The sequence below is a fragment of the Ursus maritimus genome, assembly GCF_017311325.1.
Source record: "Ursus maritimus isolate PB19 chromosome X unlocalized genomic scaffold, ASM1731132v1 scaffold_X1, whole genome shotgun sequence".
NCBI lineage: Eukaryota > Metazoa > Chordata > Mammalia > Carnivora > Ursidae > Ursus > Ursus maritimus.
Window position 1 is genome coordinate 72,773,920 of NW_024423319.1, and position 18,055 is coordinate 72,791,974.

The 18,055-nt window shown below is 34.8% G+C and overlaps 1 protein-coding gene across 1 annotated transcript in view; it reads right to left on the reverse strand.

The window, feature by feature from the left end:
* Nucleotides 1-18,055, reverse strand: part of TEX11 (testis expressed 11) — a 265,144-nt gene that overhangs the window by 151,227 nt on the left and 95,862 nt on the right. Inside the window, exons 10-11 of the mRNA XM_008712288.2 lie at nucleotides 15,913-15,994; nucleotides 13,187-13,265 (exon numbers count right to left, since the gene is read on the reverse strand). Coding sequence (XP_008710510.2) covers nucleotides 13,187-13,265; nucleotides 15,913-15,994 — 161 coding nt within the window. The remainder of the gene's footprint in view (nucleotides 1-13,186; nucleotides 13,266-15,912; nucleotides 15,995-18,055) is intronic.

The following is an 18,055-nucleotide window of genomic DNA, read 5'->3' on the forward strand; positions in this document are numbered from 1 at the left end:
GGGGGGGGGGACACATAAACCATCTATCCAACCAAATACAGTGCAGATGCAAGAACTAAGTATATATTCTGTACCAACTTCCTTTCCTACCGACTGGAACTATTTTTTCTAATAAACTCATTAACAATTTTTATTAAAACAAAAAATTCTGATGGATGCCCTACAAAGTATGTTGTATGGATAACTGATCTGAAATGGGAAAGGAGATGAAAGAACTATGGTGATAATTCTTACCAACAGTCAGCTTTGAGAGTGGCTGTTAGATGAGAATATCCATGTAAGCATGATTAAATTAAATCCCAGGAGCCAGTGGATGTTTGCTTTTACTTCTTAGTGTCTGGTGATAACCTTTTAGATCTATCCCAGGAAGGAATTAATGTTGAAGGTATTAGGTCTTCAATATTATATCTGTCTCTTTCCCTGGATTTTCAGGACATTATCTCATTCATCTCAGTTAGCATGCCATTTCTGCAACCCACTCAAGTACTTGTTATTTTATTATCAGAAGAATAAATTTCATTTAAACATATGATATAAAAAACATGCTGCATTCCTGAGGCGCCTGGGTGGCTCAGTGGGTTAAGCATCCGCCTGCAGCTCAGGTCATGATCCGGGTCCTTGGATCGAGCCCTGAGTCAGGCTTCCTGCTCAGTGCGGAGTCTGCTTCTCCCTCTATCTCTCCCTCTGCCCCTTCCTCTGCTCATGTGTCCCCCACTCAAATAAATAAATAAAAAATATGCTGCATTCCTAAATAGGACTATATTATATCTTAGAGCTAAAAACTTTCTGAAGGTAAGTCATTTTTATTTTTTAATGTTAAGTCTATGGAAAAATACCATTTACTGCATCAGAGTTTCTCTAAACAGAACTTTTCTGGAATTCAATTCATTTAATGTGTAGAATTGAGAGAGCTCTAAAACATTTTACTGTAATATTCAACAGTAAGTTTAAAAACTATTAATAAAATAACATCAGGTCTTATATAACAGGAAGGTTGGGAACAAAGTGGTTAACCTGCAAGGCTTTCTATTCTTTTTTTTTTTAACTTGATGGACCTAAACAAACCACTTTCCTTATATCTAATTCTGATTTCCAAAAATTCTGATCTTGACTTCAGAAACCTGATTTTGCTTTTCTCTATTCTTGAGTTTAGTTTGGCAATGTCAATCTGATCTCCTACAATCTTGTTCATATTTTTATCTGTTGCATTGACTTTTCTAGATCACTTTATCTCAAGGTTTCTGACTCTATCTTGTTGTCTTGTTCCAATTCAAAATCTCTTAGTTTGATTATTTGATTCGGTATTCTTGTCACTGGTATGAACAGTAACTGAGTAATCCTACCTAAGCAGTACAAAAGGAAGGGTCTGAGCCACTTTATCAATAACACGGTATCTTCAGTGTAAGATTAGATATGATCTTTTTTCTTTTAAAATTTTTATTATAGTCATGGTATGTTTATAGAATAAAAAATAAAATAGGTAAAAATTTTGAAAAGAAAGCAAGCTTAAGTTGAGCAGAGGTGAGAAGACAGTAACTTAGTTGTTGTAAAAGAGTTCAGGACCCCTAGATTTATAAAGGAGACTTTTAAGTTACAGAAGTCTTTAATAAATTACATACAGAAAACTGAAGGGGTGATGAAAATTGAAGAAGGAAAACTTTGATTTTTTTTTTTCTTTTTAACAAAGAGAGCAACAGACTCCCAAACACAGCTACTCTATGTGTGGTCCACAGACAAATAGCATCAGCATCACATGGAAAGCTTATTAGAAATGCAGATCTCAAGCCTCACTCCAGACCTACTGAATGAGAATCTCCATCTTAACATGATCTTGAGCTAATCATATACACATTAAAGTCTGAGAAGCATTAACATAAAACAGCAAGAATTTGTTCAGAAAAAGGCATGCCAAATTAATCTTATTTTATCTTTTGACAAGTTTACTTAAATGATAAAGTCAGAGAGTAAACAGACCTAATCTAACAATCTCAGGAAAAATGACTCATAATAACAGAATATCAAACCATCTAACTGCTTTTCTACAATTTAAAGCATATGGTCTTCCCTTATTATAGCACTACATATTACCAGGATCTCGTAAGTGTGTAACCTAAAATTGTCTTCACTCTGACTTCCAATGAAGCTTGACTGTAAAAGGTGAAATTAAAAAAAAAATCACTTGAGAGACATGGTATTTCCATCCATTTATCAATGTATTCAAAATTTTATCCTTGCATCAAGGTGCATCATCAGAAGCCTAGGTCTGTACTACATTAGCTTATAGTACATAGCAGAAGTGCAGTCACTTTCTGACAGTTAATGTTCTGCACACTTAGCTTTTATTACTAAAACAAACTTCTCTATATAAAATATATTTATGCCTTTGCTATAAAACTATTATCATTGTCCATTATATAATGCAACTTCCTATATTGTCTACAGATGCCAAGTATGTAACATAAATGAGTTAAACAGACTATAAGAAAAAGCAACTGCCAGATATATAATGAAACTTTCTTATTAACTGAACAATGGTAAAAGCATTGTTAACATAGTACAAACAGGTAAGAAAATAGAAGCTATACTTTAAATTTGAATTTTAAAAATAAAAAACACTTAATTTATCAAATTTTCCTTTTAAAATTGATTTCTCTGTTGGTTGGGAAATACAAACCTGAAACTCTTCTATACCAATATGTCAATAACCACATGGGCTGACAGGGAAAAAGCAGACACCTACATGAAAATTTGGGTACTGTTATCAAGAGATGTCAGTTGGAAAGTGGAATGAATGAACAGCATCTGACCAAAAGCAATTAATGTCCACTACATCTGATATGCCTAAATTGTCCAATTAGAATTCAATACCACATTACACTACAGTTCAATTTGTAGTTCTTCTTTCACATTAGTAGTATTAATTGAGAAAGGCAAAATAAATAGTTTCTCATTATCATAATGTTAGGAATGAGAAAACATTTTACGAATTCAATCTTTGAATATGCAGTTTAGGTAATCACTTCTATCTCTGGAAGCCAATTTCAGCATAGAGAAGTGAGTCAGATTACTCTTTGCCAAATGAGTTTCCCAAAGAAATTACTTCACTAAGAACATATGAATTACAATTTACATTTGTGTAATTACTTATGAATGCATTCGCAGAGAGAGAGAGAGATTCACAGTGTTTATATGGGTTGTCATAGTCACCAAAGAGGTCAAGTCTTTGAGCTGAGGCTGAAATTTTCCCATGGATGACAACAAGTTGAGTTCTTTCAAAAGTTCAAAAAATATCTCTTTAGCACCTGGTCATGAATGTTGTGCTGCATCATATAGATCTCCCCTTCAAGACTGAAGTATTTATTTCCAGGCTGCTCTTTAGGAATTACCCTGAAGAGAGCCACCTCACCCAAGATTATGCCCCCGTTCCAGGGGAGCTGACATCTAAGACTAGTCAACACTGGGCTACAAGACATGGCCATCTTATTCTAACCGAAAACAATTCTGAAGGACCATCCCAGCTTCAGAGTTCCTGGTGGGGTAAGCTGAGGCCCTGCAACTTTACATTAGCCCAATTTCTCCCTTTACCTAGTCCAGCCTCCTTTGATTCTAAGAGTACCCCTTAATTAACTATCTGCACACTAAACACCATCTTAAAAGTCGGCCTCCAGGGCAACCCAACCTTTGACAGCACCTCATCCAATAAGATTCCTAACCTCCAAGAACTAGATGCAACTATTGTATTATGCATCAAATTTACCCAATAAAGCAATAATCTCTGTTGAAGCCACAGAAGAATATCCATCCATATGCATATAATTAACACATCCACATGTTTGAGTTTTAGCTTTTTAGCACAAAGCGCTTCCTGGTAAATTACACAATTAATAGACATCTTATACTCTCAAAAAACACTTCAACCTTGTATTTAAATTTCAAATCAAGATTTATTTTAATAACTAACTATTGCAGAAATATCTTCTGTAGTCACACAAATTATGTTGACCAATCAACATTAAACTTGTAAAACACAGAAACTGTTAAAAGTTCTGTCCTATCAAAATTCTCATTGACACCACAAATAAATACGCTTTACTGGGCAGTACTACATCTGTCTATGCAACAACAACAAAGAAGAAATAACCCCTTTTAAAGCAATCTGTCCAATAAATTACCGACCATATCCTCAACGTGCCAAACAACAGAATTTCAGATTAGATTTGCATTTGAAACTTACGAACACATCTTATGCCTCTCTCAATAGACACTCTTCTGTAAACTGTCATCTGTGGAAGTGTTTAATTCCTGGGCAATCTTTTTCTTAATATATAAATATAAAATTGCATTTTATAACAGTATTGGTTATTTTATTCAGTTAAGTTTTCATGACCTCACTTTTCTGTATACTAGCCATAGTTTCAACTTCACTTTGCTTTATAATGAGCTTGTAAATTATATTCATTTGACACAGACACACACTGTACATTAAACACACCAGAATTTTTATTTCCATCACAAAGAAATGTGTTCTTTCTTATTTTCTTGAAACGCCCTCTCAGTCTAGCTTACATTCTCTCATTCTTAAGAGATGTGGGTGCCATAAACATTTAATTTCCTCTAATATCCACTCTACAAATAATAACAACACAAAAAAAGACAAGTGACAACTTGACACACAGGATAAAGTAGAAAATAAGGAAGTGTTTGGACTGTGTCAAACTGTAGAATACACGCTCCAATATCTAAAGAAGGCAATGGCCACTTAGCTCCAAATGATTGTTGCTTAGTGGGAATACTGACCAAGTGTTTCCAGATTTTTCAATTTTTTCCAGAGAAGTCAGAAATCCTGATTTTTATTTAAAATTGTTAAATGCTGGCAATTCATCCCTATGCAACACATTTCTGGCCATATACAGCTTGTGGTCCACTGATTTGCAAATGCTTTGCTATGCAATAAATTCCTTTAGAATGTAGAATTGGGAAGAAAAGTTTGTCAGTCTTAAAGAGGGTATTCAGGAAATGCGGGACAAAAAAACTATGAGGTATATTTAAAATAAATAATAAAATAACAAAAGTCCCTCCTTATAAGTAATTTCTTTAAATGCAAATGGATGAAACTCCAATCACAATGCAGAGATTGGAAGAATGGATAAATAGAATCCAACTATACTGTCCAGAAGAGACTCACTTTAGATTCAAAGACACAAACAGGTAGAAAGTGAAATGATAGAAGATATTCCATGCAAATAGTAACCAAATGTGAGCAGGGGTGTTTATAGCAAAACTGACTTAAAATTTAAAAAGTCACAAAAGACAAAGGACATTATACACTAATTAAAAATCCAATACAGCAAGGAGATAAAACCATGATAAGAGACCATGAACTTAAGAGAATTGAAGGTGAAATAGAGCTCTACAATAATAGTTGGAGACTTCAAGACCTCTTCTCAAAAATGGATAGAACAACCAGACAAAAGTAAGAAATAGAGGACTTTAACAACACAATAAACCAAGAGACATATATAGCACAGTTCACGCAGTAACAGAATACACATTCTTCTCAAGTGCACATGGAACATTTTCCAGGACAGACCAAATGTTAGGCCGCAAATTTAGTCTCAATAGATTTTATTTATTTATTTACTTACTTACTTATTTCAGAGAGAGAGAGAGAGCAAGAGCAGGGCAGAGGGCAGAGGGAGAGGGAGAGAGAGAATCTTAAGTAGGCTCTATGCCCACTGCAGAGCACAATGTGGGGCTCAATCTTTACGACTCTGAGATCATGACCTGAGCTGAAATCAGGAGTCAGAAAATCAACTGACTGAGCCACCCAGGCACCCCTGAATAGATTTTAAAAGATAGACATCATGGGGCGCCTGGGTGGCACAGCGGTTAAGCATCTGCCTTCGGCTCAGGGCGTGATCCCGGCGTTCTGGGATCGAGCCCCACATCAGGCTCCTCCGCTAGGAGCCTGCTTCTTCCTCTCCCACTCCCCCTGCTTGTGTTCCCTCTCTCGCTGGCTCTCTCTCTCTCTGTCAAATAAATAAATAAAATCTTTAAAAAAAAAGATAGACATCATATATCTTTTCTGATGACAAAAGGATAAGGTTACAAATCAGTAACAAAAGAAAAACTGAAATTATTTAGAATTTGTAGAAATTAAACAACACACTTAAACAACCAATGAAATGAAGAATAAATCACAAGGGAAACTAGAAAAAACTTAAGACTGACTGAAAATGAAAATATAACCTACCAAAACTTACAGGAAATTGAAAAAACCACGCTAAGGGAGAAATTTATATCTATAAATGCTTACATTCAATAACAAGAAAGATCTCAAATCAACAACCTAATTTTATAACTAAGGGAATAGGAAAAAGAACAAACTAGCCACAAAACTACCAGAAGGAAGGAAATAATAAAATTAGAGTAGAAATAAAAGAAACAGAGATTAGAAAAACAATAAAAGAAAATCAATGAAACTAAGAGTTGGTTTTTTGAAAAGATAAACAAAAGTGACAAATCTTTAGCTAGATTAAGAGAAAAGACTGGAATAAAATCGGAAATGAAAAAAAAAGACATTACAACTGATGCCTCCAAAATTAAAAGAAATGCATGAATTCCTAGAGACACAACCATCTATGAAGCCTGAATCATTAAGAAATAGAAAACCTGACAAACCTGTAACTAGCAAAGAGGTTGAAGCAGTAATCAAAAATCTCCGAACAAAGAAAAGCTCAGGATTAGATGGCTTTACTCCCAAATTCTAGCAAATATTTAAAGAATAAATGTCAATCCTTCTCAAAGTCTCCCAAGAAATTGGAGAAGGGAACACTTCAAAACTTATTTAATGAAGCCAGAATTACCCCGATATCAAAAAAAAAAACAACAACAACAAAAGAGAAAATACCAATGGCATTTTTCACAGAAGTAGAACAAGAATCCTAAAATTTATAGAGAACCACAAATGACCCTGAATAGCCAAAGCAATCTTGAGAAAGAAGAACGAAGCTGGACGTATCATACTCCTGGATTTCACATAATACTACAAAGAAAAAATAATCAAAACAGTATAGTACTGGTATGGAAACACACACACAGATCAAAGGAATAGAACAGACACCCCCCCCCCCGAAATAAACCCACACATATATACCATCCTCAGTGGGGAAAAACTTTTCCTCTACAGTCAGGAACAAGACAGGGATGTTCACTCCCACCACTGTTATTTAACATCGTACTGGAAGTCCTAGCCTCAGCATCAGACAACAAAAAGAAATAAAAGGCATCCAAATCAGCAAGGAAGATGTCAAACTTTCACTCTGGCAGATGACATGATTCTCTATGCAGAAAACCTGACAGACTCTACCAAAAAAATTGCTAGAATTGATACACAAATTCAGCAAAGTTGCATGATATAAAATCAACATACAGAAATCTGTTGTATTCCTATACACCATTAATGAGGAAGCAGAAAGAGAAATCAAGGAATTGATCCCATTTACAGTTGCACCCAAACCCATAAGATACCTAGGAATAAACCTAACCAAAGAGGTAAAAGATCTGTACTCTGAAAACTATAAAACCCTGATGAAAGAAATTGAAGATAATACAAAGAAATGGAAAGACATTCCATGCTCATGGATTGTTAAAACAAATACTGTTCAAATGTCTACACTACTGGGGTGCCTGGGTGGCTCAGTTGGTTAAGTGACTGCCTTCGGCTCAGGTCATGATCCTGGAGTCCCAGAATCGAGTTCCACATCAGGCTTCCTGCTCAGCAGGGAGTCAGCTTCTCCCTCTGACCTTTCCCCCCTCATGCTCTCTCTCTCTCTTTCTCTCAAATAAATAAATAAAATCTTAAAAAAAAAAAGTCTACACTACCCAAAGCAATCTACACATTTAATGCAATCTTTATCAAAATACCACCAGCATTCTTCCCGGAGCTAGAACAAACAATACTAAAATTTGTATGGAACCACCAAAGACCCCGAATAGCCAAAGTAATCTTGATAGAGAAAAACAAAGCTGGAGGCATCATGATTCCGGACATCAAGCTATTACAAAGCTGTAGTGATCAGGACAGTATGGTACTGGCACAAAAACAGACACTTAGATCAATGGAACAGAACAGAAAACCCAGAAATGAAGCCACAACTATGCAGTCAACTAATCTTCAACAAAGCAGGAAAGAATATCCAATGAAAAAAAGAGTCTCTTCAACAAATGGTGTTGGGAAAACTGGACAATAACATGTAGAAGAATGAAACTGGACCACTTTCTTACACCATACACAAAAATAAATTTAAAATGGATGAAAGACCTAAATGTGAAACAGGAAACCATCAACATCCTAGAGGAGAGCATAGGCAGCAACCTCTTTGACTTTGGCCACAGCAGCTTCTTACTAGACATGTCTCTGAAGACAAGGGAGACAAAAGCAAAAATGAACCACTGGGACTTCATCAAGATAAAAAGCTTCTGCACCACAAAGGACGCAATCAATAAAACTAAAAGGCAGCTTAAAAAATGGGAGAAGATATTTGCAAATGACATATTTCATAAAGGGTTAATATCCAAAATCTATAAAGAACTAATCAAACTCAACCCCAAAAACAAATAATCCAGCTAAAAAATAGGCAGAAGGCACGAATAGACAGACATGTTTCCAAAGAAGACATCCAGGTGGCTAACAGACACATGAAAAGATTAAAAGATTCTCAACACCAACTCATCATCAGGGAAATACAAATCAAAATTAACAACACAAGAAACAACAGGTGTTGGCGAGGATGTGGAGAAAGGGAAATTCTCTTACAGTATTGGTGGGAATGCAAACTGGTCCAGCCACTCTGGAAAACAGTATGGAGGTGCCTCAAAAAGTTCAAAATAGAACTACCCTATGACCCAGCAATTGCACTACTAGGTATTTACCCAAAGGATACAAAAATACTGATTCGAAGGGGCACATGCACCCCAATGTTTATAGCAGCATTATCAACAATAGCTAAATTATGGAAAGAATCCAAAGGTCCATCAACAGATGAGTGGATAAAGAAGATGTGGTATATATATATATACAATGGAATATTACCCAGTCATAGAAAAGAATGAAATCTTGCCATTTGCAAGGATGTAGATGGAGCTGTAGGGTATTGTGCAAGCGAAGTAAGTCAGAGAAAGACAAATACCATGATTTTACTCAGATGTGGAATTTAAGAAACAAAACAGATGAATGTGAGGGAAGGGGAAAAAGAGGGAAGCAAAACAAGAGACTCTTAACGACAGAGAACAAACTCAGGGTTGATGGAGGAGAGGGGGCGGGGAAGGGCACTTGTGTTGAGCACTGGGTGTTGTATGTAAGTGATGAATCATTAAACTCTACTCCTGAAACCAATATTACACTATATGTTAACTAGAGTTTAAATAAAATTTTGAAGAAAAAAACTAGAAAAAAAAGAAACTGTGTGGTCCAGAAATCTAAAATATATACTATCTTGTCCTTTAAGAGAAAGTTTGCTACTATGAATTGGATGAAGACAGTTGGAATGCCTACAAAATCTGAAGATAACAAAAACTGGGAAGAATAGTTAAATACACCACATGATAGAATTAAAATTCACAGGATTAGAACAAATGAAAAAAATAAGCTATAACAATCAGGTTGAAACTTAATAGCTTATATAATAGATGTGGGATCATAGAAAATATATATTGACCTCTGCCCCTGGTTCCTAGCATAGAGATATAAAACCCTTGTCATTACCTAAGTGATAAGAAGAGTAGGAGCATCTCTTGTTCCAATATTTGTTTTTTACCCCATCCCTGACACAGAGCTCCTAAAACTCCTGTAATTTCCTAGTAATAAGAGCTCTAGCAGCATCTTTTGTTCTATTGAGGTTACTCTGGATGGCTCCTGCATGGGGGCTGATCACCAGAATGACCAAGCCATGATTAGAAGCTTGGAATTTTCAGCTTCACCCCAAGTCCTCCAGAGAAGAGAGAAGGACTGGAAATAGAATTAATCATTGATCATGTTTACATGAGGAGGTCTCCATAAAACTCCAATAGTGCAGAGTCCAGAGAGCTTCCAGGCTAGTAAACACATTAACACAAGGAGGGTACCACACCCCAACTCCGTATGGACAGAAGCACCTGTGTACAGAATTCACCCAGACCTCACCCTATTTATCTCTTCATCTGGCTATTCATCTGTATCCTTTATCATGTCTATGGTAAACATAAGTGTTTCCCTAAGTTTTGCGAGCCACTCTAACAAATTAATTTAACCTGAGGAGGGGGGTGTTGGAACCTCTGATCTATATCCAGTTGGTCAGAAACATAGGTGATAACGTGGGCTTGCAACTGGCTTCTGAAGTATGTTTGGGGGGGGGGGTTGGCAGTCTTGTTAGACCAAGCCCTTAAACTCTGGGATTTGATGCTATCTCTGGGCAGACAGTGTCGGGAATTGAGTTGAATTGCAGGACCAACTAGCGTCACAGAGAATTGCATGGTGTGGGGAAAAACCTCCACATATTTAGCGACAAGAAGTGAAATGTTTTATGTGAGTAGTAAAGGATACTCAGAGGGAAGAAATATACATGAGAAAAACACACAGTAGGAAAAAACTAGGTTTTTCATTTTAGTGTGGCCATTGAATACTTAATCATAAAAGTAAAGGATATGGAATTCAGAGATGAGACCAACTGATACTGTAAAGATCTAGTTTTCTAAGCCCAGTAAATTCACTATGTGATGTCACTGTGAGAAAAGAGCTAATCTTAACACTGGCTTCATTAAAAGAAACACAGGCTCTAGGACAACACCGCCCAGTTGAACTTTCTATGATAATGGAATTGTTCTCTATCTGTGCTGTTCAGTAAGCTATAGCCACTCACCACATGTGGCTAATGAAACTTGATATATCTATAGTGTAACTGAGGGACTAAATTTTTTTATTTTAATTTTAGTTAATTTAAATTTAAATAACTGTATGTAGCTAGTTGCTACAATACTGGATAGTGCAGGTTTAGAACATTTAGAACATAAAAAGTGGATACTGTTGGTTGGACTACATCTGTAGTATTATGTTCATTTCCAGTTACCATACTTACAAACTAGAAATGACTGACCATATTAATGAACAATGTTAGAACAAAGTGGGGAAGAACTGTCAAGTAAAAGACTTTGATGTTACCACATGGCAGAACTAGCAGCCTTAGAAATTACTGGAAAATACGTATCAATTTATATAAGAAAAAATTTTGTGTTCCAGCTTTGTAGAAACATAATAATAATAATTATTATTAATTTAATATTAATTTAATATTATTTATAATATTGTTAATATTGTTATTTATAATATTATTATAATTAATTTAATATTAATTGTAATAATAATTATTATCATTACAATCCCCTCTTCCACAGATATTCCAGAAGAGGCTGAATGCCTTCTCATCCAAGAAGTCATGTGTCAGGTAGGAGACTGGTCTGCAACAATGGTTGGTAAGCTATGGCTTGCCGGCCAAATCCAACCAGCCACCTGTTTTTGTAAATAAAGCTTTATTGGAACACAGCCACTTCCATTTATTTACAGATTTTCTACAGCTGCTTTCACACAATAAGAGCAGAGTAAAGGAGGTGTTACAGAGAATTTATGGTTGACAAAGGCTAAAATACTTACTACCTGGCCCTTTATAGAAAATGTTTACTAACTCACCTAAAATAATGATTCTTAGAACCACTTGGAGAACTAATAAAGAATAGAGGTCTGGGTTCACTGGAGTAAGGCAGGGCCTGATCTCTATTTTTTAAAAAGTTCTCTAGTGATCATTCTGTATAACAGTTTTACTGAGGTATAATTTCCATACCATACACTGCATCCATTTAAAGTACACAATTCAATGGTTTTTAGTATATTCACAGAGTTGTACAACCATCACCCAATCAATTTTAAAACATTTTCATCACATCAAAAAGAAATGCCATACCCATTAGCAGTTTCTCCCCATTTTCCCCAACTCTCACAGCCCTAGGCAACCACTAATCTACTTCCTGTCTCTATAAATGGACCTGTTCTGGAAGTATTATATAAATGGAATGATACAATATATGATCTTTGTGACTAGCTTCTTTCACCTAGCATAGTTTTTAAGGTTCATCCATGTCACAACATATATCAGTACTCTGTTTCTTTTTATTTTTCTTGATTTTTTAAAGGTTCAAACTCCAGTTAGTTAACATACAGTGTTACATTAATCTCAGGTGTACAATATAGTAATTCAACAGTTCCATACATCACCCTTTATTGCAAAATAATATTCCATGGTATGGGAATACCACATTTTCTTTACTTATTCTTCAGCTGATAGACATTTTGATTGTTTCTACATTTGAGTATTAAGAATAACGTTGCTATGAACATTCACATAAATAAGTGTTTTATGGACATACGTTTCCTATTTAACTCAGGAGTGGAACTGTTGGGTCATATGGTAACTCTCTATTTAACTTACTGAGGAACTAAGAGTCTGTTTTCAAAGCAGCTGCACAATTTTACATTCCCACCATCAGTGTATGAGGGTTACAATTTCTCTACATCCTTGCCAACATCTGTTATTATCTGTCTTTTTGATTACAGCCATCCTAGTGGGTGCAAAGTGGTCTCTCATTGTGGTTTTGATTGGCATTTCTCTGATGGCTAATGATGTTGAGCATCTTTTCAAATGCTTATTCCCCAGTAATTCTGATGCACACTGAAGTCTGGGAACCATTAAGAGGTCTGTAAATACTTTAAGATCCCTTCTGACATTAATGGTCCCATAAAGATAGAGCCAGAGAGGTGCATTACTCGTAGAACTGCACTTGCTCATGCCTTCCTGTTCCACCGGACATTGCCCTGTAGGTTCGCCTAGGCCTAACTCCTGTTTTTTACAGCCCCAACTACCTTATTCCTTTCTCCTTTTACTTCTTTTTCAAAATTCTAATGTTAATTTTAAAATTAACTTGACTCTTGACTGTTTAAGTTATTAAGCAAGCAGTTCCATCTTCTAATTTGATCAGCACAATGGCAGATGCGGTGCTCTGTGAAGACGGATGGATATAAATGGATATATTCAATATATATTAATGGAAACCTTAAAAATGTTAGTCTTTAGAGAAAAGAAAATCAATTCTACTGTACCTTTCATGATCCATCAGCAGTTTAGCAACGTTCAGACAAAAGTCTAAAGACATGTCAAGATGCATTATTTCCATGACAGCTAAAAAAGAAAAAAAAATGAAATAATCATATCAGTTTCGTTTCTGAGGAAGCTTAGCTATTTTCAGTAATTTTCCTCTGTTCAAAATCTACTTTCTAAACGTTTGCCAAATACCATGCCTTGCCTAATAATTTATCAAAATCTTTTTATAAAATAGTAACATCCAATGCTAGAATGTAGTGAAACAGGTACTCTTATATGGATGGCAAAGTAACTTGGTACAATCTTTTTGAAAAGCAATTTGGCAATACTGTATGCTAAGAACACAGTGGTTAAAAGCTTGGGATCTGAAGTCAGATGGACTTATATTTGAAATCACTTGCCACCTATACGGCTATAGGCAAGTTACTTAGTCTTTCTGTGCCTTAGTTTTGTCATCTGGAAAATGGGAATGTATCACCAATCTTAAGAGACACAATAACAATAAAAAGGAAATATATTCTTGAGTGTCCACTATAGGCAGGTGATAAACTATTACAAAAACCATTAAAAGTGTTGAGTATGAAATAACACAGAAAAAATGAATATGCTCTAGTATGAAAATGTTTATAAGATTAGTAAGTGAAAAATCAGAAAATAAAGCCTACATGTACTATATGGTCAAAATTCTATAAAACAAATATATTTAACCAAAATAGAAAAAGCACTGGAAATAAATGATCAAACTGCTAGAAGTGATTGTGTTCAGACTATTTATTTACCAAATATCTAATGAGTGTATTGTTTGTGCCAGGAACTGTGCATGGTGCTAAGAACCCAGCAGTGGACAATACACACAAAAATCCCTATTGTCAAGGAACTTATATTCCAGTGAATGGCGGGACTATGGATATTTTTAGCATTTTCCAAAAGTTTCCTTAATGGGTATGTGCTACCCTTTCATAATAAAAAAATTTTGTATATTTTTTCCACTTTTTCTACTACAAAAAATACCAGTGAAATTCTAATGCCAGAAGTTAAGACTGACCATTCTAAGAGTAAAGTACTTCCAGTAGCAAAGAAACGAATGGAAACTGAAATGAAAATGTAAGTTTCATACATTCTCTCAATACAACAAAGTAAAAGATAATTTAATATTTTAAGGTATAGAAAACATGGATTCAGGGAAGTCTCCTAATTTGTAATCTGACATTGCAACTTCATTACTCTGAATATCAAGAGACGAGATGAAATAAAAACAATATGGGCAAATAGTTTCATTTTAAACTCTGCTGTTTATCTGCATTTTGGTAAATATTATAATGGGGAATTCTAATCTAAGATTAATCAACTTTAAAGTAGGTGACTCCATAATCCCTCTGCTCGTCCTATATTGTATTGGTTTGAGTAAACCTATTCCTCTAATTGGTTAGTTGGTTTGTTTATTTTCCTAGTGGAAAAAAAGTAGAGTTGCCTTCCTGGTTCCTAACATTTTTCAGCCTGTGTATACTGAGATGATATTGTTACCTAGAGATACAGAATCCTCTATACACTTCAGCTTCTAAGGTCTCCTAGGGATTAGCTAAAACTCTAGATATCACAGAAAGTTTCAGAAGTACTAAATTAGAACTAAATTTAGAGCTACTACCAAATTTTATTATTATCCTATTTATTAAAAACTGTTATTATTTATGGAATAATTAGTTATACTAGCATATAATTTTACATAGTAAAAATAATGCAGCTCTATAATATAACTATATTTTTATATAGAAAAAATAAAGCATATACACATTAAAAGAATTTAAATTATTTTTATGGCTAAACGTAACTGAAATACTGTTAAGGGGCCAGTGTGCATAGAGAGACTTATTGCAGTGGTAACAGTAATAATAATAGCTACAATAATAGGTAACAGGTTTTGCACACTAACTCTGCACCAGGCATGCTGCTAAATACTTTATATACATTTTCTCAAGGATTCTCAAAATAACACAATGAGGTAGACATTATTATTACATCTCTTTTAAAGATGAAGAAACGGAAGCACAGAAAAATTAAGTGACTTGCCAAATGACTCAAAGATGTATATCAGGATGTTTACTTTGTGAGGTGTACATTCTAGACCCTTAAGAATTCTGAAAAAGGGGCACCTGGGTGGCCCAGTCCGTTAAGCGTCCAACTCTTGGTTTCAACTCAGGTCGTGATCTCAGGGTCCTGAGATCAAGCCCCATGTCGAGCTCCACACTCAGCACGGAGTCTGCTTAAGACTCTCCCTTTCCCTCTGCCTTTCCCCCACCTTCTAAAAAAATAAATAAATCTTAAAAAAATAATTTTGAAAACAAATAGCAATGTTTATACAAGTAATTAATTAAAAGCAAAGCACTACAAAGGCTTTTTCCATCCAAAGTTAATCTTTTTTCATGGTGGTAGACAACTTCAGAAGGGCAGCTGCAATTTTTGCTAAACTAAAAAACAAAACAAAACAAAACAAAACCTAATAGTTTTTATTCAGCTCTTTTTTTACTACCTATTAAATCTGCAACTATTCACTCTTCCTTCTCTTTTTCTTCCTAGCTGACAAGCTTCTCCTTTTCCTACGTGATCAATTTCCTTCTCAGTCACCATCAAAGTGCCCTTATTGTTAGCATACTATAAAAGATCCTATATTAAACAAACTGGTAATGATATTTCAAAATTGTGTGTTCTTCACACACAGAGATGATACCTTCAAGGAGTTCTTCATTAGCTATTTCACTCTTCAAGAGGATTTTCATCTTTAAGAAAACCCCAGCTGGATTTAAGTGTTCCTATTTTAAACAGAGAAAGCACAATGACATTAAAACTGTAGAATGTAAAAGACAATTTTCAAGTAATTGCCTGTTTTATTCAACCACAGCAGAATGACTCATGATCAAAGAAAATCAAAATTAGAAAAGATCAGATCATAAAATCCGGTTTATCCCTGAGGATATTTTCTGATATTTTATTTAATCTAAATGAAATAATACAAGGAAAAAAACATTTAAACATCTGATTGAGTGGCAAGCACTTAATGGAAAGGTCAATTCTTAAAATTGTGTGAATGTTAGGCCATATTCTTGACTTGATAAGCAAAACTCCACATGTCAATTATATTTGCTTTCTCTTGAGATTTTAATAACAAGTAAGGTCCTTCGGAAATATGGTTGAAAGAAATGAAAATGTATTGTCTTCCCTATAGGATATGTCAGGCATATTTACTATTAATAACAACGTACTCTGAATGATTGTTCCAAATCCTTGTTAGCTGGTTCTACACTATCTGTGGTCTCTTGCCTGGTTCCGCTTTTGCCTGACAGGACATGTATTTAAACAGCTGGCTCAGATTAAAAGGGCAGGCTAGGCCCACAGAAGAGAACCTTTCTCTCTACAAAGCCAGTTAGCCTCTACATGAACACTGTACTCATTAGCTCTAACCTTGGCAAATAATTATAGCAATTCATGCGTGAGATGCTTTAAGAATGGAAAGTTAGGGAAAGTATGCACTGGTATTAAAAGGGTTTGCAAATATAGATGCCATCAATACAAATAATAAACCAAGGTTGCAAATTTTAATTTATTGCATTGTCACACTTCCTGACAGATATGTTGGAATAGGTCAATTCCTTTTTACTTTCAGAGATGTACAGGTCTTCCAGAGCTTGGAGGGATCTGTTTTCCTTCAGTCTACTATATTCACACAAGTAGACATTCTGGTTTTCCCTTTGATTTCATTACCAAACAACTCCAGAGAATGGACACTTTGCTTTCATTGTATAATCATGAATTCACTTCTATAAACATTTGCATTGTAGGGTATATCCTTGTCTCCTGAAACTACACTTTCAGAAATTATAACTACCTGTTAAATCCATCAGCTTTCTCCCTATAATTAATATCCTTGTCTTTTCTATAAGTTTTCTCACTATTGTTTCTCAATCTTATTCCTTAGATTTCTACTTACTTTGTTTTTTTCTTTTTGCCAGTTATTGGAAAAAAAGGATCCAGGTACAACAAATTTTCAAGGCAAGTTATCTATAAATCCTGTTTTGCAGATGAGAAACCAGAGGCCCAGATGGAGTAACTTACACACAATGACATAGTTGGTAAGTGGTAGAATTTTATGCAGTAATTCCCTTTCTCTTCTTTATACTCAATATATTGTTTAGTTTTGCCTGCATTTGACTTCACTTAAACAGAAATATAAATTCTTCTTGGACTTGCTTCTTTCATTCAATGTCATGATTTTCAGATTCATTTATGTTGATACATGGAATTTATTTGTTTTCATTACTCTATACCAAGGTCCTCAAAGGGTATTCCTTGATAAGCATTACCTGAAAAACTTATTAGAAATGCAGGTCTCACCCCAAATCTCCTGAACCAGAAAATATGGGGTGGGGCCCTATAAACTATGTAAGTGTGTGTATTATTTTTAAGAAAATGGAAAAAATCATTATTATTGATTTGCATTATGAAAAATTTTCATTTCAACATTAATTCTAGTACTTGTTTAGTAAGGTAATAAATAATAACACTGTGTTTTAATAGGAAATCTACTTAATACTTAGGCATGCTAAAGTTTGAGGACTATTGTACACTATTCCACTGCATGACTATATCAGAATTTATCTACCCGCTCTACTTTAGACATCAAAGTTATTTTCAACCCAAATGTTATTCTGAAAAATCCTGGCATTAGCTCCTGTACAATTCTACTAGTATACAAATGCAACATTTTTTGTCCAAAGCATATACCTAGGAGTGAAGTTGCTGGGTGGTTGGATATGGTTAAGTTCAACTGTATCAGTAATGTCAAACTTATCCAAAGTAGCTGTATCATGGGACGC